The sequence below is a fragment of the Balaenoptera musculus genome, chromosome 10 (genome assembly GCF_009873245.2).
Source record: "Balaenoptera musculus isolate JJ_BM4_2016_0621 chromosome 10, mBalMus1.pri.v3, whole genome shotgun sequence".
NCBI lineage: Eukaryota > Metazoa > Chordata > Mammalia > Artiodactyla > Balaenopteridae > Balaenoptera > Balaenoptera musculus.
The window spans coordinates 9,723,724-9,746,452 of NC_045794.1; the positions used below are offsets into that span (position 1 = coordinate 9,723,724).

The 22,729-nt window shown below is 37.0% G+C and overlaps 1 protein-coding gene across 4 annotated transcripts in view; it reads right to left on the reverse strand.

Moving 5' to 3' along the window:
* The window catches only part of LRP6 (LDL receptor related protein 6), a 187,346-nt gene that overhangs the window by 24,360 nt on the left and 140,257 nt on the right, over positions 1 to 22,729 (reverse strand). For all 4 annotated transcript variants that reach the window (XR_005021566.1, XM_036866848.1, XM_036866847.1 and 1 more), the window contains 5 exons: positions 21,800 to 21,984; positions 20,842 to 21,168; positions 14,021 to 14,223; positions 12,032 to 12,243; positions 10,963 to 11,153 (listed from right to left, as the gene is read on the reverse strand). Coding sequence is in view for 3 of the 4 variants with exons in the window: in XM_036866848.1 (XP_036722743.1) it covers positions 10,963 to 11,153; positions 12,032 to 12,243; positions 14,021 to 14,223; positions 20,842 to 21,168; positions 21,800 to 21,984 (1,118 nt within the window). In the remaining variant the exon portion in view is untranslated. The remainder of the gene's footprint in view (positions 1 to 10,962; positions 11,154 to 12,031; positions 12,244 to 14,020; positions 14,224 to 20,841; positions 21,169 to 21,799; positions 21,985 to 22,729) is intronic.

Below are 22,729 nucleotides of genomic sequence, written 5' to 3' on the forward strand. Positions count from 1 at the left end.
TAGAACTTTTCCCTGGTCCTAAGTGTTTGATCAAAGAAAGACATTAGCTTAATACTTTGGAAATATCAGGGAAAGTTCCAGGAAAGAGGCAAGCATAAAGCTAAGTTTTAATAAATGGAGAAAAGTGGGGAGATATTACGGATGAGAAGGCACCGCCTAAGTCAACATTCAGATTCATGGTGGGTTAAACACAAGTCTATTTAAGCTCCCTCTTAAAAATCTACTAAAACGATGGTAAAAAATGAAGGCATAAACCCATAAGGACAAATGGGACAGAAGAGTAGAAAAGTGATATAAAATTTACAAGTTGGAGAACAGACAGACAACAGATCAAGAATTTTAGCCTACTATGAATCTCCTTTCAAGAAGCTAATAGAGGACGTGATCTATCACGAAAAAGGAATTAACGAAAGAAACGGAATCTGGGAAACAGCAGGTTCAGCACCAAGGAGACTGGCAAGTACATTCCAAGGATAACGGTGAAAGAAAGTTGGCGTAGAAAGCAAGCAAATCCAGACTGGAGCAAGATGACAAAGAAATTCAGGAGGTACGTACGTCTTCAGTTAAAAAGAAAAAAAGATGGATTGCTTGATGCATCTGCATATACTGAAACAATATTTACATTAGATAAGATTAATTTCAGAGAGAAAAAAAGCTACAGAAGGAAATGTAGCTGATGGTAATATCTTCATAGCCATAAATAACAAATAATTATGAACTTAAAAATTATGATATAACTAAGCTGGGAGGATGGGAGGAGAGTTCATATAGGTATGTGAGGGATATATGGTTTAAGACAGCAAAATCATTTTCTTCCATTAAAAGAAGTCAAATTGTGGTATCTAAAAATTAAAAACCATGAAGCAGCAGTTTTAAACAAGTTATTTTAAACTATCAGAGATGCCTCTCAGAGTAGGAACTGAGAGGAGGAAGGAGTAGAGCAGTAGACTTGGTTTTTGTAGGCCAATTAGAACCATTTGATTTCTATATCTACATGTATTATTTTGATGAAAATTAAAATTAAATTTAAAATTGTAACACTAAGAGTGATTAAAAAAAGATTAGTTGGTGGTAGTGGAAGGATGGCCTCAATTGGACAACTGGGGAAAATAAGAGGTCAACAGTGTTGCTGGAGGATCCCAGATCTACTGATTTACTCTGATGGCAGTTATAAAACTCTAGATCAGCAATGAAAAGACACATTTATTCAACAATCTAAGCATATACTAAACGCAGTCCAGTATAAAAGCTCTGTAGGAGGCTAAAAATACTAAGTAGAAAGATATCCCATGAAAAAAGTATATGATTATCTGTGAATATATAAGGAAGAGGGGAAAAAAAAACCTACCAACATTATACTAATCTTTTTCAGAAAATGTAAAAAAAGGAAACATTTTTTTTTATGAGGCCAATGTAACCTTGATGGCAAGATGCCAAAAAGTACATTATAAGAAAGGAAAATTATGGGGTAATCTTTCCCAGGAACACAGATGTAAAAATCTTAAACAAAACATTAGCAAATCAAATCCAGCAATATATAAAAGGGATAATGTATCATACCAAGTTTGATTTATTCTAGCAAACTAAGAACAGAAGAGAATTTTCTTAATCTGCTTTTTAAAAGTTATCTACAGAAAAACCTTAGCAAACATAAAACCTAATCAAGACGTATTTAATGCTTCCCCCAAATCATGAAAAACAAAAACAAAATGAAACAAAAAAAAATCTAAGGATTCTATTATTTTATTCAATATTGTACTGGGGGGTCCCAGTCAGTGTAATAAGGCAACAAAGAAAAAGGACTGGAAAAGAAAAAAATAAAACTCTCCTCATTTGTAGACAAATGATTTTGTAACATAGAAAATTCTAATTTAGCAAGGTCCCTGGGAACAAGCACAATGTACCAGACTGGGGAAGAAGGGAAAAACTGTATTTCTATATTCCAGCCACAACCAGAAAATGAAATATCAAATATTTAGACTACTCTTTACCACTAGCATTCAAAAGCATTAAATACCAAGGAATAATTCCAATGAAAGACAGGCAAGACCTCTACACAGAAAAAACTACAAAACACTGAGAGAAATTAAAGTTCTAAATAAATGAGGGATATACCATGTTCATGGTTTAGAATCTAGACTAATATTATAAAGATAACAATTCTCCCTAAATTGATCTATAAATTCAAAGCAAACCAGACAGAATTCTAATAGGTTTTTGCTTTCTGGTGGAAACTCAGAGGCTGATTCTAAAATGTATATGGAAATGCAAAGTGTCAACAATAGCCACGGTAATCTTGAAGAAATACTAAAGATGTACACTGCCAGATAAATTTGTTATAAAGTTTTCATTAAAAACTTTAATTTAATTAAAACTTTAATTTAATTAAAACTTTTAAAACTACGAATTGCAATTCACAGATGAAACATGAATGACCAATAAATTAACCTCAAATTCAAATAGAGAAATGAATATTTTATTAATAATGAGATATACCTTTAAAACTATTGGATTGGTAAAAACTCAGAAGTCTAAAAGTACCAAGTACTGGAGGAGAAACTCATATACTTCTGGTGGAGATTCTAAACTGATATAATCACTTTGGAGAGCAATCTGAATAGACATATTCAAGTTGAATATATACATACCACATTACATAGCAATCCCACTACTAAGTTTAGGCCACAGAGAAATACTCAAATATGTACATAAGAATATACATCGCAGCACTGCTTTTAATGGCAAAAAATTGGAAATAGCAGTTTAGATAGCAGAATAGAGAAACTGTAGGATGATCATACAATGAAATACTATTTAGCACTGAAAATAACTGACATAGATTTGTGGATCAAAAGGGATCATCTCAAAACCATGATATATCTGAAAAAAGCAAGCTACAAAAGAATACATGAGACTATTTATACTAATTTTAAAAAGTGAAAAAAAGTTTAAATGTATGTGTGAGTTTACATGGTAGAAAATACACACACACACAGAGAGAGAGAGAGAGAGAGAGACAGAGAGAAAGCAAAACATGCATGGCAAAGAAACACATCAAAAGTTACCTCTGAGGAAAGAGGGAGGAAAACAGAATTGGGGAGGGATACACAAGGGCTTCAAATTCTCCCTAATGCTTTTTTTTTTTTCACGAGAGAGAAGGAGGAAGGGAGGTTCAAAAGCAAATATGGCCAAACACTAAGATTTTTTTAAAACATCTTTATTAGAGTATAATTGCTTTATAATGGTGTGTTAGTTTCTGCTTTATAACAAAGTGAATCAGTTATACATATACCTATGTCGCCATATCTCTTCCCTCTTGCATCTCCCTCCCTCCCACCCTCCCTATCCCACCCCTCTAGGTGGTCACAAAGCACTGAGCTGATCTCCCTGTGCTATGCGGCTGCTTCCCACTAGCTATCTATTTTATGTTTGGTAGTGTATATATGTCCATGCCACTCTCTCACTTTGTCCCAGCTTACACTTCCCCCTCCCTGTATCCTCAAGTCCATTCTCTAGTAGGTCAGCATCTTTATTCCTATCTTGCCCCTAGGTTCTTCTGACCATTTTTTTTCTTTTTCTTTTTAGATTCCATATATATGTGTTAGCATACGGTATTTGTTTTTCTCTTTCTGACTTACTTCACTCTCTATGACAGTCTCTAGGTCCATCCACCTCACTATAAATAACTCAGTTTCATTCCTTTTTATCGCTGAGTACTATTCCATTGTGTATATGTGCCACATCTTCTTTATCCATTCGTCTGTCGATGGACACTTAGGTTGCTTCCATGTCCTAGCTATTGTAAATAGAGCTGCAATGAACACTGAGGTACATAACTCTTTTTGAATTATGGTTTTCTCAGGGTATATGCCCAGTAGTGGGATTGCTGGGTCATATGGTAGTTCTATTTTTAGTTTCTTTAGGAACCTCCATACTGTTCTCCATGGTGGCTGTATCAATTTACATTCCCACCAACAGTGCAAGAGTGTTCCCTTTCCTCCACACCCTCTCCAGCATTTATTGTTTCTAGATTTTTTGATGATGGCCATTCTGACTGGTGTGAGATGGTATCTCATTGTAGTTTTGATTTGCATTTCTCTAATGATTAATGATGTTGAGCATTCTTTCATGTGTTTATTGGCAATCTGTATATCTTCTTTGGAGAAATGTCTATTTAGGTCTTCTGCCCAGTTTTGGATTGGGTTGTTTGTTTTTTTGATATTGAGCTGCATGGGGTGCTTGTATGTTTTGGAGATTAATCCTTTGTCAGTTGCTTCATTTGCACATATTTTCTCCCATTCTGAGGGTTGTCTTTTTGTCTTGTTTATGGTTTCCTTTGCTGTGCAAAAGCTGTTAAGTTTCATTAGGTCCCATTTGTTTATTTTTGTTTTTATTTCCATTTCTCTAGCAGGTGGGTCAAAAAGGATCTTGCTGTGATTTATATCATAGAGTGTTCTGCCTATGTTTTCCTCTAAGAGTTTGATGGTGTCTGGTATACATTTAGGTCTTTAATCCATTTTGAGTTTATTTTTGTGTATGGTGTTAGGGAGTGTTCTAATTTCATTCTTTTACATGTAGCTGTCCAGTTTTCCCAGCACCACTTATTGAAGAGACTGTCTTTTCTCCACTGTATATGCCTGCCTCCTTTATCAAAGATAAGGTGACCATATGTGCGTGGGTTTATCTCTGGGCTTTCTACCCTGTTCCATTGATCTATATTTCTGTTTCTGTGCCAGTACCATACTGTCTTGATTACTGCAGCTCTGTAGTATAGTCTGAAGTCAGGGAGCCTGGTTCCTCCAGCTCCGATTTTCTTTCTCAAGATTGCTTTGGCTATTCGGGGTCTTTTGTGTTTCCATACAAATTGTGAAATTTTTTGTTCTAGTTCTGTGAAAAATGTCATTGGTAGTTTGATAGGGATTGCATTGAATCTGTAGATTGCTTTGGGTAGTAGAGTCATTTTCACAATGTTAATTCTTCCAATCAAAGAACATGGTATATCTCTCCATCTATTTGTATCATCTTTAATTCCTTTCATCAGTGTCTTATAATTTTCTGCATACAGGTCTTTTGTCTCCTTAGGTAGGTTTATTCCTAGGTATTTTATTCTTTTTGTTGCAGTGGTAAATGGGAGTGTTTTCTTAATTTCACCTTCAGATTTTTCAGCATTAGTGTATAGGAATGCAAGAGATTTCTGTGCATTAATTTTGTATCCTGCTACTTTACCAAATTCATTGATTAGCTCTAGTAGTTTTGTGGTAGCATCTTTAGGATTCTCTATGTTTGGTATCATGTCATCTGCAAATAGTGACTGCTTTACTTCCTCTTTTCCAATTTGGATTCCTTTTATTTCTTTTTCTTCTCTGATTGTTGTGGCTAAAACTTCCAAAACTATGTTGAATAATAGCGGTTAGAGTGGGCAACCTTGTCCTGTTCCTGATCTTAGTGGAAATGGTTTCAGTTTTTCACCATTGAGGACAATGTTGGCTGTGGGTTTGTCATATGTGGCCTTTATTATGTTGAGGAAAGTTCCCTCATGCCTACTTTCTGGAGGGTTTTTATCATAAATGGGTTTTGAATTTTGTCGAAAGCTTTCTCTGCATCTATTGAGATGATCATATGGTTTTTCTCCTTCAATTTGTTAATAGGGTGTATCACGTTGATTGATTTGCGTATATTGAAGAATCCTTGCATTCCTGGGATAAACCCCACTTGATCATAGTGCATGATCCTTTTAATGTGCTGTTGGATTCTGTTTGCTACTGTTTTGTTAAGGATTTTTGCATCTATGTTCATCCGTGATATTGGCCTGTAGTTTTCTTTCTTTGTGACATCTTTGTCTGGTTTTGGTATCAGGGTGATGGTGGCCTCGTAGAATGAGTTTGGGAGTGTTCCTCCCTCTGCTATATTTTTGAAGAGTTTGAGAAGGATAGGTGTTAGCTCTTCTCTAAATGTTTGATAGAATTCGCCTGTGAAGCCATCTGGTCCTGGGCTTTTGTTTGTTGCAAGATTTTTAAGCACAGTTTCAATTTCAGTGCTTGTGATTGGTCTGTTCATATTTTCTATTTCTTCCTGGTTCAGGCTCAGAAGGTTGTGCATTTCTAAGCATTTATCCATTTCTTCCAGGTTGTCCATTTTATTGGCATATAGTTGCTTGTAGTAATCTCTCATGATCCTTTGTATTTCTGCAGTGTCAGTTGTTACTTCTCCTTTTTCATTTCTAATTCTATTGATTTGAGTCTTCTCCCTTTTTTTCTTGGTAAGTCTGGCTAATGGTTTATCAATTTTGTTTATCTTCTCAAAGAACCAGCTTTTAGTTTTATTGATCTTTGCTATCGTTTCCTTCATTTTTTTTCATTTATTTCTGATCCGATCTTTATGATTTCTTTCCTTCTGCTAACTTTGGGGTTTTTTGTTCTTCTTTCTCTAATTGCTTTAGGTGTAAGGTTAGGTTGTTTATTTGAGATGTTCCTTGTTTCTTAAGGTAGGATTGTATTGCTATAAACTTCCCTCTTAGGACTGCTTTTGCTGCATCCCATAGGTTTTGGATCATTGTGTTTTCATTGTCATTTGTTTCTAGGTATTTTTTGATTTCCTCTTTGATTTCTTCAGTGATCTCTTGGTTATTAAGTAGTGTGATGTTTAGCCTCCATGTGTTTGTATTTCTTACAGATTTTTTCCTGTAATTGATATCTAGTCTCATAGCATTGTGGTTGGAAAAGATACTTGATACAATTTCAATTTTCTTAAAGTTACCAAGGCTTGATTTGTGACCCAAGATATGATCTATCCTGGAGAATGTTCCATGAGCACTTGAGAAGAATGTGTATTCTGTTGTTTTTGGATGGAATGTCCTATAAATATCAATTAAGTCCATCATATTTAATGTATCATTTAAAGCTTGTGTTTCATTATTTATTTTCATTTTGGATGATGTGTCCATTGGTGAAAGTGGGGTGTTAAAGTCCCCTACTATGATTGTGTTATTGTCGAGTTCCCCTTTTATGGCTGTTAGTATTTGTTCTTATGTCTATTGAGGTGCTCTTATGTTGGGTGCATAAATATTTACAATTGTTATATCTTCTTCTTGGATTGATCCCTTGATCATTATGTAGTGTCCTTCTTTGTCTCTTGTAACAGTCTTTGTTTTAAAGTCTATTTTGTCTGATATGAGAATTGCTACTCCAGCTTTCTTTTGATTTCCATTTGCATGGAATATCTTTTTCCATCCCCTCACTTTCAGTCTGTATGTGTCTCTAGGTCTGAAGTGGGTCTCTTGTAGACAGCATATATACGGGTCTTGTTTTTGTATCCATTCAGCCAGTCTATGTCTTTTGGTTGGAGCATTTAATCCATTTACATCTGAGGTAATTATTGATATGTATGTTCCTATTACCATTTACTTAATCGTCTTCGGTTTATTATTGTAGGTCTTTTCCTTCTCTTGTGTTTCCTGCCTAGAGAAGTTCCTTTAGCATTTGTTGTAAAGCTGGTTTGGTGGTGCTGAATCCTCTTACCTTTTGCTTGTCTGTAAAGCTTTTAATTTCTCCATCAAATCTGAATGAGATCCTTGCTGGGTAGAGTAATCTTGGTGGTAGGTTTTTCTCCTTCATCACTTTAAATATGTCCTGCCACTCCCTTCTGGCTTGCAGAGTTCGTGCTGAAAGATCAGCTGTTAACCTTATGGGGATTCCCTTATGTGTTATTTGTTCAAACACTAAGATCTGACAAAGCTGGATGGCAGAAATTCTATACTTTCTGTATGTTGGAACCATTTCATAATTAAGGGTGGAAAAACAAACAATAAAACATGCATAGACAAAAAAAGAAGCATTAATAACGATAGTGTTTTGTTTACAAGCAGCTCATGCAGCTCATTATCAAAAAAACAACAACCCAATCCAAAACTGGGCAGAAAATCTAAATAGACATTTTTCCAAAGAAGATATACAGACAGCCAACAAACATATGAAAGAATGCTCAACATCACTAATCATTAGAGAAATGCAAATCAAAACTACAATGAGGTATCACCTCACACCAGTCAGAATGGCCATCATCAAAAAAATCTACAAACAATAAATGCTGGAGACGGTGTGGAGGAAAGGGAACCCTCTTGCACTGTTGGTGGGAATGTAAATTGATACAGCCACTATGGAGAACAGTATGGAGGTTCCTTAAGAAACTAAAAATAGAACTACCATATGACCCAGCAATCCCACTACTGGGCATATACCCTGAGAAAACCATAAATCAAAAAGAGACATGTACCACAACGTTCACTGCAGTTCTATTTACAATAGCCAGGACACAGAATCAACCTAAGTGTCCACCGACAGATGAATGGATAAAGAAGATGTGGCACATATATACAATGGAATATTACTCAGCCATAAAAAGAAATGAAACTGAGTTATTTGTAGTGAGGTGGATGGACCTAAAGTCTGTCATTCAGAGTGAAGTAAGTTAGAAAGAGAAAAACAAATATTGTATGGTAACACATAAATATGGACTCAAAAAAAAAAAAAAAGGTTATGAAGAACCTAGGGGCAGGACAGGAATAAAGACGCAGACGTAGAGAATGGACTTGAGGACATGGGGAGGGGGAAGGGTAAACTGGGACGAAGTGAGAGAGTGGCATGGACTAATTTATACTATGAAATGTAAAACAGGTAGCTAGTGGGAAGCAGCTGCATAGCACAGGGAGATCAGCTTGGTGCTTTGTGACCACCTAGAGGGGTGGGATAGGGAAGGTGGGAGGGAGACACAAGAGGGAGGAGATATGGGGATATATGTATACGTATAGCTGATTCACTTTGGTATAAAGCAGAAACTAACAGACCATTGTAAAGCAATTATACTCCAATAAAGATGTTTTAAAAATAAATAAATAATGATAGTGTTTTGGATTTTCTTTTTTTATTTGCTAAACTGTCTTTAATAAACATGTGCTGCTTTTATAACAAAAAATAAACATCATAAACGAAGAGAAAAAGAGAAAAGGAAAGAAGGGGGAAAACCCACCTTAAATACTAGGAAGAGTTAAAACATTGATATAAATAACTATTATACAAATTAGAGGGGATATAAGAGATACAGGTGATCAGGTAAGGGAAAGAGTATACTCTGCAAGGTGTGTGCACACACACGCAAAGTGAGTGCATGACTGTTTGGAATCAAAGAAGGCATAATGGAAGGGAGGCATTTGAACCTGAAAAGACAGAGTTTCTTAAATTTTTTTTTTTTTTTAAATTACACTATACTAGGTGTGCTTTATTTATTTATTAATGGCTGTGTTGGATCTTCGTTTCTGTGCGAGGGCTTTCTCTAGTTGTGGCAAGTGGGGGCCACTCTTCATCGCGGTGCGTGGGCCTCTCACTATCGCGGCCTCTCTTGTTGCAGAGCACAGGCTCCAGACGCGCAGGCTCAGTAATTGTGGCTCACGGGCCCATTTGCTCCGTGGCATGTGGGATCTTCCCAGACCAGGGCTCGAACCCGTGTCTCCTGCATTGGCAGGCAGATTCTCAACCACTGCACCACCAGGGAAGCCCAGAGTTTCTTAAATTTTTAAACAAGTTACACATATATGCAAAAATATAAAACTTAAATGATACAGAAATAAATACTCTTAACATATTAATATGCTAACCTTCCATACCTTTCTCACGGTTTATTTGTTTGCATATTTCTCAAGGAATATACATACATACATACCTATATATTTATTAATAGTATACATATTGTATGTGTGTGTGTGTGTGTGTAGTACATACATTTTTGGAGGCAATTTGCCAGTATATATAGTAATATAGTGTGTGTGTGTATGTGTATTTATATGTGTGTGTGTGTGTGTGTATAATATAGTTTTAAATTTTAAATAAAACTAAATCTTAATAAACATTACTATACAACTTAATTTTAAAAATCATCCTTCTATGTCAGTACACACAGATCTACTGAATGACTGTAATATTTACTGAATGATTGTAATATTTCATACCCTTGATATACTAGAATGTATTTCTCTGTGATAGACTATTACAAATAATGCTCAGCAAACACTGTTGTACAACGGGGTCAGTGTTTCTGTAAGACAGCTATCTGAAAGAGAAATTTAAAAGCAAATGGCCCTCCAAAAAGGTTCTACCAATTTCCATTTCTACAAAAGTGTATGAGAGCATGCCATTTGCTACCATTCTGGCCAATGTTGGGAATAATCAACATCATATTTTACAACTCTGATATATATAAATAGTGCATTATTTTAATTTCATTTCCCTGATCACTAGTGAGACCACACAGAGTATTTGGACTTCAGAAATTGGGGGTAGGGGAATAAACATGACTGTAAAGAGAGGACCACAGAGAAATGAGAAAGTAAAAAGTATATCTGAAGACAAACAAATTATTTAATTTCGTTAAAACACACTAGGAATGTTAAGATCATTTGAGTTTGAGGATGAATTTGTGAAAGGAAAATACCAACTTTAGCATTCAACCAGACTTGTTTTCTTCAGGTTATAAGAGTACCCTGAAGGGTTTTTTTAGTATAGTTAGTGACATGATTAAAAACCATGCTTCAGAAAATTAATTTAGGAACAGTGTGTAAACTTTCAGGGGGGAAAAATCAGCAGGCAGGAGACTAATCATAGGCTAGAAGTCAGGCCAGAGACAAGACAAAGTAGAGCAGAAGAATTAGAAAAGGAGAAGAGATGCATTAGAAACATATTATTTACGGAGCCCAAATCAAGAAAATTGGCAAGTTATTAGATAAAAATGGAGTAATCATGTTGATGGTTAAAGAAACAATGCTTCCCAACCAACTTGATGCTGACTATTCTTAGTAAATAAAACTGTAAAGAAATGTGTACAAAAATAATACAATAGAAGGAAAATACAAATGCTATTGGTGAATCATCTCAATAACTCAAATCAAAATAAGGAAACACATTTCTTGGGTACCTGAGAGATCACTGCTTTCAATTCGCCGGAGATCTGAATCAGCCCAAAAGAGTTTGCCCAATCTGCTATCAAGAGCTAAAGCAATTGGTTTACTTAAGCCACTGAAAAAGAGGACTTCCCGTTCTGTTCCATCTAAAGCAGCTCGTTCAATTTTGGGAGACCTTTCCTGAAGATTGGTAAAATACATATACCTGAAGAGAAAGGAGGAAACTATAAGTTTACCAAAGTAAGAAATCACACAAAATGAGAATATTGCTGTTAAGACAAAAGGAAGTAAAATAATATTTTTAAATCTTATTTTAAAATGTTTTAGAACATATTTTTTTGAAGGTCATGGGATATATTAATTTCAATAATAGCAACAAAGGGTGCACAGAAGTTCTTAGGGAGTTAACTTTAAGGAATTAATAAAACAAAGTGTTAGATACAGGCAGCCTTATGCTTTTGGAATAATACAATACAATAAATAAAAGAAAATAGCAGTAATCAGAGAGATCTGGACACAAAATTTTAAATTTCTTCTCTATTAGTCCATTTCATAACTGAAAATAAGTCGTATATGAATCATTTCTTATATTTAACTTCTATAGTTCATCTCTTTCCTGTAACTCCTTTGAAGTAAGCTACTTTCCCTGCTGAATTCCTTATCATTCATTCAGATTCAAGTAAATACAATTTATTAAATGCAAAGCTCTATATTAAATGAAAGAAGGCATATTAGTTCTTATCATAAAAGAACCTAAAATCTAGTAGAAAACATAAGACTGAAAAACAATTAAGTATAAGGTAAATTGGAAAGGACTAAGTATAACTAGAGAGGTACAGACACAGAGCGGTGGGTATTTGAGAGAGGGGAACGTCACATCTGGCTGAGGGTGGGGCAGATCAATGGAAACTTCACGGAGGATGTTACAGTTCAAACAGTCCTGGAGGTATGGGTAGAAATTAGGATTAAAGCAGTAGTGACTAAGGAAGGAAATTCTAGACAGTAAAATCAGGGAAAGCAAGAATATACACGGGCTGAAAAGGAAGGCTGATGAGGGTTTCAGATGCCACCTTAGTAACATACCCTTTTTCTGGGTTTACCACAATGGCTCGAGGTCTGTCTTGCTCGCCTTTTAACACCACTCCAATCGATCGCCCATCTAATCTTGTTACATTAATGACATTGGTGGCCTCGCAAGTCCAATAGATGTAGCGGCTATAAATATCAATGCTGAGGTCATAGGGCTGTATTTCCAGGTTCTGATTCGGAACTGAGCTCACAACCACAGTAAAGCCCTAAGGAAAGAAAAAGAAACACACACAGAAAATTAGATTCCAAGCCAGATAGCTCCGAGGAGATCACTCACAATACTTACACTTATGTGGTCACACACCTGAGAAGGATCTCTCAAGTCTCAAGCAACATTCTTAGTGAACATTTCAAATGTTCCCTTTGGTTATTACGACATAAAGCAGAAGAGCAAGCTGAGGCCATATTAGTTGCTCTAAGAAGCTGATAGTGCATTGCTCAGAAATGAGAGTGAGAAGGTGGCAGGTGTCCCTGTAGACTAGAGACAACTGCGGCTAGAACCACACTCTAGAAATACCCCTAAAGCAGTGGTGTTCAACCAGGGGCGATTCTGCATTTGCAAACGCCTCCACCAGGGGCACTGGCCAATGTCTGGAGACATTTTTGATTGTCACGCCTATGAGAGTGTAACTGGCTTCTCGTGGGGAGAGGCCAGGGATGCTGCTAAACATCCTACGACGTACACGTCAGGCCTCCACACAAAGAATTATCCAGCCAAAAAGGTTAACAGTGCGGAAGCTGAGAAACTCTGCTCTGGAGACAACAGCAATTAGTCAGGGCTACAAACCACATCTATCAGTCATGTCCTTCTCTAATCCTCAAATCTACCCCCCCCTCAAAATTTTTTTTGTAAACAAAGCCAAGCAAAAGGAGAGGCTTTCTTCATCTCTTTTATCTGAATAAATTATATTTTATGTACTCGGCATCTCTGAGGTAACACTCCTTAATAAGGCTATCTCATTTATTTGCTATGTCCTCAGCTGTATAAGAACAGCTATAATTTCTATCAACTAGTTATCAGTCTATTGGTCCTGGCCTACACCGTGTAAAGTGCATCTGTAATATACCGCTACAACTATACCCCTAAATGATCCTCGGCAGCCCTAAATACACTATCTCCTTGCTCTTTTTTGTCAGACAAGACATATAAAAAATAAGTAATCTAATCTCCCTAACAGGCTCCCTAAATTTTAATGCATTAAAAATCCAACTTAACACTACTGTTAAAAGGAAAATGACAAATAATTATTTATAGTAATCCCGGTCTAATACTGCTTGGACACAGGAAGAAAGCAAAGAATTATGGACAGTGGTATGTAAATCATGACTAGAATGTAAGCACAGATAAGACGTGTTGATAATATTTTCATTCCTATCCCACAGTTACCAAATAATAGTTACCAAAACAAAAACAAAAAAACATTAGACTAATGATAACATATCCTAGATGTAATTTTACTGAGACTGTGTTTTATGTTTCCCATCCTCTGAACCTTTTAAATAATAGTTAACTAGTAATAGAACTATTATTTATTGAGTGCCCACGATGTAACAGGTAATGGGCTATGTGCTTTACATTCCTTTCAGCTAAAAAGTTCGTAAGAATCCTAGTGAGTGACAAAGCTGAGATCAGAACCAAGGGTTTATTTGATTTCAAAGTTTCCAACACTCCATGTAAATGGAATTAAAAAAAAAAAACTATATAAATGATATGGGTGGCACTGACAGTCATACTAACATATGAGCATAAGTTATTTTAATGCAACACAATCTTCATTCCAATAGAAGTATCAAACAATTGTTTACTCAAAGATCATTAGGAGGGAAAAAAGCTGCTAGGTTCAGAATTCCAGTTTTACACACACACACACACACACACACACACACACACATAAGCAGAGTCAAGACTTAAGTAAAATAGGATGGTTGGCTGGTCCAATTACTCGGCAGAAGAACTGGATCTTGAACGCAGCCCTGAATTACCTGGCTGCCATCTTCTTGTGCTTTTCGGATCATGTTTTGTCGTGAGTCAATCCAATAGAGCTGCTTGTCCAGTGGGTCATAGTCAATGGCCCGGACATTCCGAAGGCTGTGGATAGGAAGGATGATGTCGGGGCTCTGCTGTTCATCAATCACCATGCGGTTGATGGCACTCTTTTGACTGAAGAGCAGGAAAGTAGTTGGAGCTTAAAGAAAGAAAAAAGCAAAGAGGAAAAACATAGTTACCCTAAGTCTTGTATCACTCAAAGATTTGATCAGCCTGTTGTCTGTATCTCATACAAAACAGACATGTATGTTGAAAAGGTAAGGTTGAGACAAAACCCTTTGGAATGCCTCCAGAAACTCTCTTAGAGGCAACACTGATCAGCGCTCTGGTTACCAAACCAGTTATGAATTTACCCCATGATAACAGCCAACTAGCCACTTTTTCTCTGTCTTGTCCACAGTGGTATCATAGGACACCTGATTTTAATGAAGCATTTAATAAAGACAGACAAAATACTCCTGTCTGCCAAGTAAATAATCCTAACTCCTCCATAACCAATTCTTGTAGGTGGAAGGAAGCCTGGGTCTCCATAGGTCAAAGAAGAAGATTGGTTTTAGTCTCACTTCTCACACTATTTAGTCGCTTGATCTTAACTAAGGCCCTAAACCTCTTTGGGTCAAAATCTACTCAACTGTAAAATAAGGTCATAGTTATGTTGTCCTGGTCATTGAGTTGCTATAAAAATTTTACAACATATGTGAAAATACTTTAAAAACTGTAAGGCATTATGGCAATTATACCTCAACAAAAAATTGTAAGGCATTATGTAAATATCAAGTAAAAATAACTACTGTTTATTATTATCAGTAGTAGCAGTAATAAACTTGGTATTAGTAGGATTCAAACAAACCCTCATTGGTTGCAGACATAGGCTTAATATTTTGCATAGTGGGTTGCAAGGAGAGGGAGCCAGTAAAAAAAAAAAAACCACACTTAAGTTGATGCCCTTAAATTTATGAAATGGGAAAATGCAACAGAGACAACATTCCCTTTCCCAGGGACTAGGCCTCTAATCTAGAAAAGGACAGCATCTGGCAGTGCTACCAAAAACTTCAAAGTCTAATAGCATTTTTAAAATTTTCATTTAAAATATATGTAAAAATTCCATAATTATACTCTTGTTGCTCAGTCATCACCTAAATCCAGGAGAATTTTGTCCTTCTCAGGGATATAAACATAAATGGCCAAGACAGAACTCCCTGCTTTATTTCCCCTTAAACCCCATTCTTCACAGCTCCATTATTTGTGGTTCCCTGGTTGACTTTACATTTACACCCAAATGTATATTGGCTTAAATCCCAAAGAAATTCACTGGTTCTCACAAAGAAACTTGGTATTCACAGCACTGAAATTCTGCTTTGAGTTCCTCACTGGCTAAAAGTCCACACCTAGCTTGGAAGATTTAGAAAGTATTCCAATGATCCCACTGGAACTCTCCATTACCTGGAGTCCATAACATATTGATTTAACAACTTTCAGCAATTTTAGTAGAACCCATGCCTTAAGCAGTAAGAATACAGGTCACAATAGAGTAGTTAACAAGTCTCCCATCTTTTTTTTTTTTAAAGAATTATTTTTTTCGCAGTACTACATTCTTGTAAATCAAGAAAATAGAAAAAAAAAGTTCTGAATTCTACATTTCCAACAAAATAAGCACCGCTTATACTAAGACATACGATGAAACTTACAAGAAAGACCCCACAGTTTTAGGTGTCAACTTTTCCTGCCTGGGAAATACTCAAATATGTATTTGGCTCCAAGTATGTTTCACTGGGTAGTTTTTTTTTTTTTTGAAACAAGTTTTAACCTTTAATAAGATTCCACGATTAGGTGTTCTAGAAATGTAGATTAAGACAAAGCCAAATATGGCTCCAAATAAATGCTTGTTTCAAAAAGTCTATGGATGACATTAATAATTACAGCTGGCTAAATATTTCTAAGAGGAAGCTGATGTTTTGACTTATTTACAAAAGTGACGAAGAATATGCAATTTTGTAAGCCTAAATCCATCCTGATTTATGTAAACCTCTAACCACCACTCCCTCATCTCCTGCAGAATGCTTTCCAAACCGTCCTGTGAGGTTGACTCTGTTTTGCATTCCCGCAATGAAGACAGCCACACGCAGAAGTTGGAGGATGAGGTAGGAGGAAGCTCTTCAGCTCTCCTTTGAAGACACAAGTGTTCACCCAAAGCTTAAAGAAAGGTATTACTCTGGTGTAAGAACAGCATAAATGACAAGGCCAAGCCCACCATGTCTGACTGTGCCACTTGTGCATTGTGCCAAAGGCACCAAGTAGGGACTGAAGTCCAGTCCACACTTCATTAGCCAAGTCAAGCACCTAGGCAGCTGCATCTGCCCAGAGGAAACATCTTTTCCCAATTCGCACAAAGGTTCCATAGAGGCCAACCACTTCAGTACTGAACAAGGGATTACACAATTTGGCCTCCTGTTTCCTCTCTGACTTAATCTCTATTCACTGTGTTCCAGAGACACTGGCCTCCTAGGTGTTCCTCTAATATGCCAGACATGCTTCCCCCTAGGGCCTCTGCATTTGCTATTCCCTTTTGCTTGACAGGTCTTCTACCAGATATCCAGCATAGCTCATTTCCTCACCTCCTTCAGTTCCGGACATAGTGTCACTTTTACAGTCAGGACTTCTCTCATGACCCTATTTAACACTGTGATCCTCTTACCCACCCTTTCTTGCTCTAAATTTTCTCCATAACACTCATCTCCATCTAACTCATGACAGAGTTTACTTATTTAGTTCATTATCTGTCCCACTGAAATGTAAGCTCCATGAGGGCAGGGATTAATGTCTATTTTATTCAGTGCTACATTCTTCACTGGCTCAAATGATGCCCAGTGTGGATTAGGTGTTCAGTAAATAGTCATTGAAAGAATAAATGAGTAAACAAATGAAGAAACAAGCATGAGATCATGATAACTAAGGACAGCCCTGTAGCCATGATTCTGAAAGTAAGGAAATAAAATTATTTCAGAAAACTGGGAAAGAAAAGAAACAAGCATTTATTTAGGAACTCCAAGATGTCACACATCATACCAGATGTCATCCAATACCCCAAATTACTCCATTTTATAGGTGAGCAAACTCAGAATGGTTAAGTAATTTTTAAAGAAAAGCTCAGAAAGGTTAAGTAATTTTTCCCAGGTCACAAAGCTGCTGCTGAATGGAAGAGCACATGTTTTTCCAAATCCTGTCCTGCTTCTTCATTCTTCTATTTAACAATGATTTCTTGAATGATTACTATTTACTGAACACTTTTTTAGGCACCTAAGATACATCAGTGGAAAAACAGGAAAAAAATGCTGCTTCATGGAGTCTATATTCCAGTAAACAGGTAACAAGTAATAAGCATAATAAAGAGGCTATATAGTATATAAATAATAGAGTATATAAATTATATAGTATATCAGAGAGTGATTAAGTGTCACAGGAAAAAGAAAAATGGCAGGTAAGGGGCACTGGTAATGTTAGATAGGGTGGAAGGATGACTTGCAATTTTAAATCGGGCAGATCAGGTCTCACTGTGGAGGTCACAATTAAGCAAAGACTTGGAGGTGAAGTATATCCATGCAAATATTTGCAGGAAGAACATTCCAAGTAGAGGAAATAAGCAGTACAACAGTCCTGAAGTAGGAGTAACTGGCATATTTGAAAACAGCAATGAGGCTGGTGTGGCTGCCATGGAGAGAGCAAGAGAGAGAATGGTAAAAGCTGAGGTTAGAGAAGCAAGGGGCGGGGGGTGCAAAGTGTGGGGTACGGATCATGCAGGAACTTGTAGGCCATTATAAGAACTAGGTTTTCACTCTGTGTGAAATGGGAGGTTTTGAGCAGAGTAACAACATGATCTGATTTAGCTTTTGAAACACAGGTCTAGGAGTAAATTACACAATGTTAGAAAACTTTTTGAGGGCAAGTACTTTGTGTTAAACTTCTCTTGTAATCTGCTTTGGAATCTAATACATCTGTGCACAAACATTAAATAGTACTCATTATAAAAAGAACACGCAACAGGAAGCCTCTTGAAACACTGCCAATCATCTCAGAAAGAGCCAAAGACAGACATCAGGGACACTCAGCACTGATTTCTCAAGACCTTCACTCACCAACTAGCACACACTGGTAAAATCAGCCCAAACAATAATGACCTCAAAAGGTCTTTCCATATTCTTCTGTCTCCATCCTCCATCACTTATTACCCCCATTTTCTCCTTCCAAAGTTAAACTTCTTAAAAAAGATGTCTACATAATACGCTACCTCCCCTTCCTTTTCTCCATTCACTTGTTGATCTATTCCCATCTTTCACCATCACCTCCCTGAAATTACTTTTTTTTAGGGTTACTAATAACCACCTCACCCAAATATCCAATGGATACTATTTTAGGCCTCACCTTACTCAACCTGTCAACAGCATTGACACAGCTCTATGTTGAAACAACCTTCTGTCTTCTGTGTCACTATCTCCTCCTGGTTCTCCTTTGGCCTCTTTCTCGCTGCTGCTTTTCTATACCCACTGCCAGCTTTCCCTCCTCAGCCAGAGTTCCTGAGGGTACCAGACCCCTTCTTTTCGCCACACTAGAGTTGGCAAATTATGGTCCACAAGGTAAATCTGGCCTGCTGCCTGTTTTTATAATAAAGTTGATCAGAATTGAGCCGCATTTTAAAAATGTAACATCTATGGCTGCTATCACGCTGCAGTGTACAGAGCTGAATAGGTGTGAGAGAGACTGTAGGATTCACAACGCCTAAATATTTACTCTCTGGCTCTTTAAAGAAAAAGTTTGCTGACCGCAGGTCTACACCTTCTCCCTAAGTACCTATTTTAAATACATGCTGGCATTTCTAAAATTAATACCTCTAACCTCATCTCTCTCTCTGAGCTATGGATTCTTCTATACAATTTCTATCTATCTAATCTATCTATCTTATCTATCTATCTATCTACCTACCTATCTATCTACCTATCTATCTATCTATCTATCGCTGCGTTAGGTCTCCGTTGCTGCACGCGGGCTTTCTCTAGTTGCAGTGAGTGAGGGCTACTGTTTGTTGCAGTGCGCAGGCTTCTCATTGCGGTGGCCTCTCTTGTTGCGGAGCACAGGCTTTAGGCAAGCGGGCTCTAGAGCGCAGGCTCAGTAGTTATGGTGCATGGGCTTAGTTGCTCCGCGGCATGTGGGATCTTCCCGGACCATGGCTCGAACCCATGTCCCCTGCATTGGCAGGTGGATTCTTAACCACTGCACCACCAGGGAAGTCCCTACAATTACTTATTTAATATTTCTATTTCCCATAGGAAAATGAATACAAACCTAAAATTTTAAAATTCTTTTTGAAAATTAATCCTCCCCATTTGCTACCTACTTAAGTGCTCAAACCAAAAATCTAGGAGTCATCCTTGCTTCCTCCCTCTTATTCTTCCTCATATACAACTCATTAACAAGTTCTGTTCATTCTAGTTTCAAAATATACCTTGAACCCACCGACGTCTCTCCATCACGACTGCCACCAGCCCCCGTCTAAGTCGACCTGCATTATCACAAGAGTCTGACTGCCCTGCAGCCACTTATTTTCCTCCTCAAATCCATTCTCCACAGCAATCATGTTATTATATCTTATTCAATTTTCATAGCAACCCTACAAGTTAGTTACTATTATTATTCCCATTGTACAAATGAGAAAAATTAAGGCTTAAAAAATTTATGTGACTTGCTTCGGTAAAACACAAAACTTAACGTGTGACAGAGATGCCAAACCATTAAACTGTAAACTGATGTACTTTCTTTTTCAGAACTGAAGTCTTGAGCCAGAACAGACTAAATCCTTTCCTATGTGACCTCCTATACTTTCAGGCACAGAATAAGGTAATTTCAATAGTTCACTATATCCAATATCCTACAGCAATTTTGTTACCTTCTAACTTAGTGAACCATACCCTACTTCTCTCCCACGAATCTACTTTTTCTGATCTATTTCTTTATCATATCTACCAATTTGTTCTTGTCTATCCACCAAGACATGGGCGTTCATGCACACTTGAATCCTAAATCAGGACTCCCCAAGCCAACAATCTTTTGTTACACACTGTGTTTTGGTGTTCTTAGCACTGTATGTGTGCGTGTCTCTGTGTGCATGTGAATCTGAGAAGATCTGGTAACATCAGCTAGAAATAAGTGGCGACCACTCACTATGTTCAGAGCATGTGCTCTCCCGTTTCCCTTCCCCATGTATTTACTACTGTTTCATACTGGGCTAAATTTACTCATAGCATTTTCTGCCTGGCCTCTTACACACTTAAATTCTTCATCTTTAGCCTATTCTATGAACTTCAAAGGACAAGGAGATTGTATTTTGTAGATTCTCTTTGTTGTACTGTTTGTACTGTTCTTCCCTTATCATGAATAAATATGTATAGCACACACATGTGCTGTCTCTCTCAAAGAAGCGATGCAAATTTTTCAATACATATTTAATCCCCAAGGATAAAAGACTTACTTTTTCTATAGTATCAATTTTTCCATAACATCAACTAGTTAGCACCAAACAAATAAAAGTAACAAACACTTGCATTTTTCCACGTTTAGTCCTTCCCTTTTATTAAACAAATGATCAACTCTGGACCTCTACAACTTTTTACTCTAGAAAGAACATGAACTACAGTGTTTTCACAATCCTGCTTTCTCCTCTAATTCTCGATCGCTTTGGGGTGGGGGGGGGGGGAATGCAGCTTACCACTGCAAGTCCTGTTGTCAGCATTAAGAGAGTAGTGGGCAGGGCATCCACAAACAAAGCCTCCAACTGGCACTGCCAAGCAGAGGTGGGAGCAGTGCCCATTGCTGGAAGCACACTCATTCCACCCTGCCTGCCGAGAGGAGTGAAACACGAGGATGTCCATCACATAATCCAAATGGCCCTGAATGATGGTGCGGTTTTGGCCACTGGTTTTGTTGGCACGCTCGATGCTGCGTCGGCTCCAGTCCGTCCAGTAGATGTAATCTTGGTACTGAGTTAAGCCAAAAGGATGAGGCAAGTCATCTGCTATAACCTCACGGTTGAGTCCTGTTTTCAGAAAGGTAGTAGAAAGGGGAGAAGCAGAGAGATGAAATATGTGAGAATGTAAGAGTCTTGTTGGCAAAAATAAAATAAAATGTTAACATATAAAACATTACTTTTGTAAGCAATTTAAAACAGAAAAATTCCTTTAAAAGCAATTCTTAAACCAGACTGGTCCTCTGAAATCAACCCACCTGCAGTCTGACCCCATGCCTCAAACTAACATTCTTGCTACAAATCACTGAGTTTGTTTAAACTCCTGTAAATGGTCTATTTTGATTGTGGTCTTATTTTCCCTCCGTAAAGGTCTATAGTTCAACTATTTTTCCTTCCATAAAAAGATGGAAATGCATATATTGTATTTTACTGGTACAAAAAGTCACTTCAGGAATATCCAGGGTGTTATAAATTCCATAATAAGCCCAACAGTAATGAAATTTCCACATATTAAAGAGATATGAATCCAAGTATTTGGCCCACTATTAATAAATAGGATACAGTGTGAGACAGAGGAAGAACCTAGACATTCATATGAAGTTTTATTAATAGTATCTAACCTATGGTAAATAACAGCCACTGAGTTTTGCACAGAAAGGATTATATACTATCTGTCTGAACAAAAAGGAGTACAGCTTACCAAGCATATTTGAAGATTCTATTAAGTTGGTGTCCAGGTCTGTCCAATAAAGCCTCCTTTTAGCATAATCAATAGTTAGGCCATTTGCTCGCCCCACATTTGGAACTAATGTAGTACGTTCACTTCCATCCATGGCAGCTCTGTCTATCTTAGGCTTTCCACCCCATTCAGTCCAATACATAAATCTAAATTCAAAACAGTGGATATTTAACATTTCATTTTTGACTATTTGGGAGAAAGGATCATATTCATGCATAGTAACTAAATGAATTTAAAGAAAATATACATTAAGTCAAGGAAACTGGTAAAGCAAAATCATAGCTATAATTTTTTTCAAGAATATTGGCAGCCTCAACTAAATATTTTTTCTCATATCCTAAAAAGGAAGTGAGTCAGCTTTCCTTAGTCTTTCCAATGAATTTGTTCCATCCAAAACCTAGGAACTGGAAACAAACCAATGATTTCCTTATTGCAGCACTTGCATTTATAAAACTAATATTCAAGAAGTTAGGAAAGAATTAAAGCTCTGGTCTCAGAACCTGATTCACTTCAGAACAAAATACATGTATTTCTGAATACAAGTAATTCGAATTTTTTAATTTTTAAACTTCTTTTCAATTTGTGTCATCAACTCTCCCCCAAACCAAGTTGCAGCAGTACATCAAGGGTAAAAATTAATAGCCTTTAACTGAAATTTAAAAGCAAAGTTTGAAAATGTATTTGGTCACATGGTCCAAGGTAACATACTGCTACGTGTAAGAGCAACGAACCACCCCTTAATGTGTCAGCTGGTCAGTGAACACTATTACTACAACCCCTGTGAAATTTTAGAACACTCTTTTGCTTTTATTGTACTCTTTTGAGTTTTTCACCTGAACCTTAGAGTGGCCCAACAGTATAGGCTTTTTACACATGAGGAGGCCAAGGCAC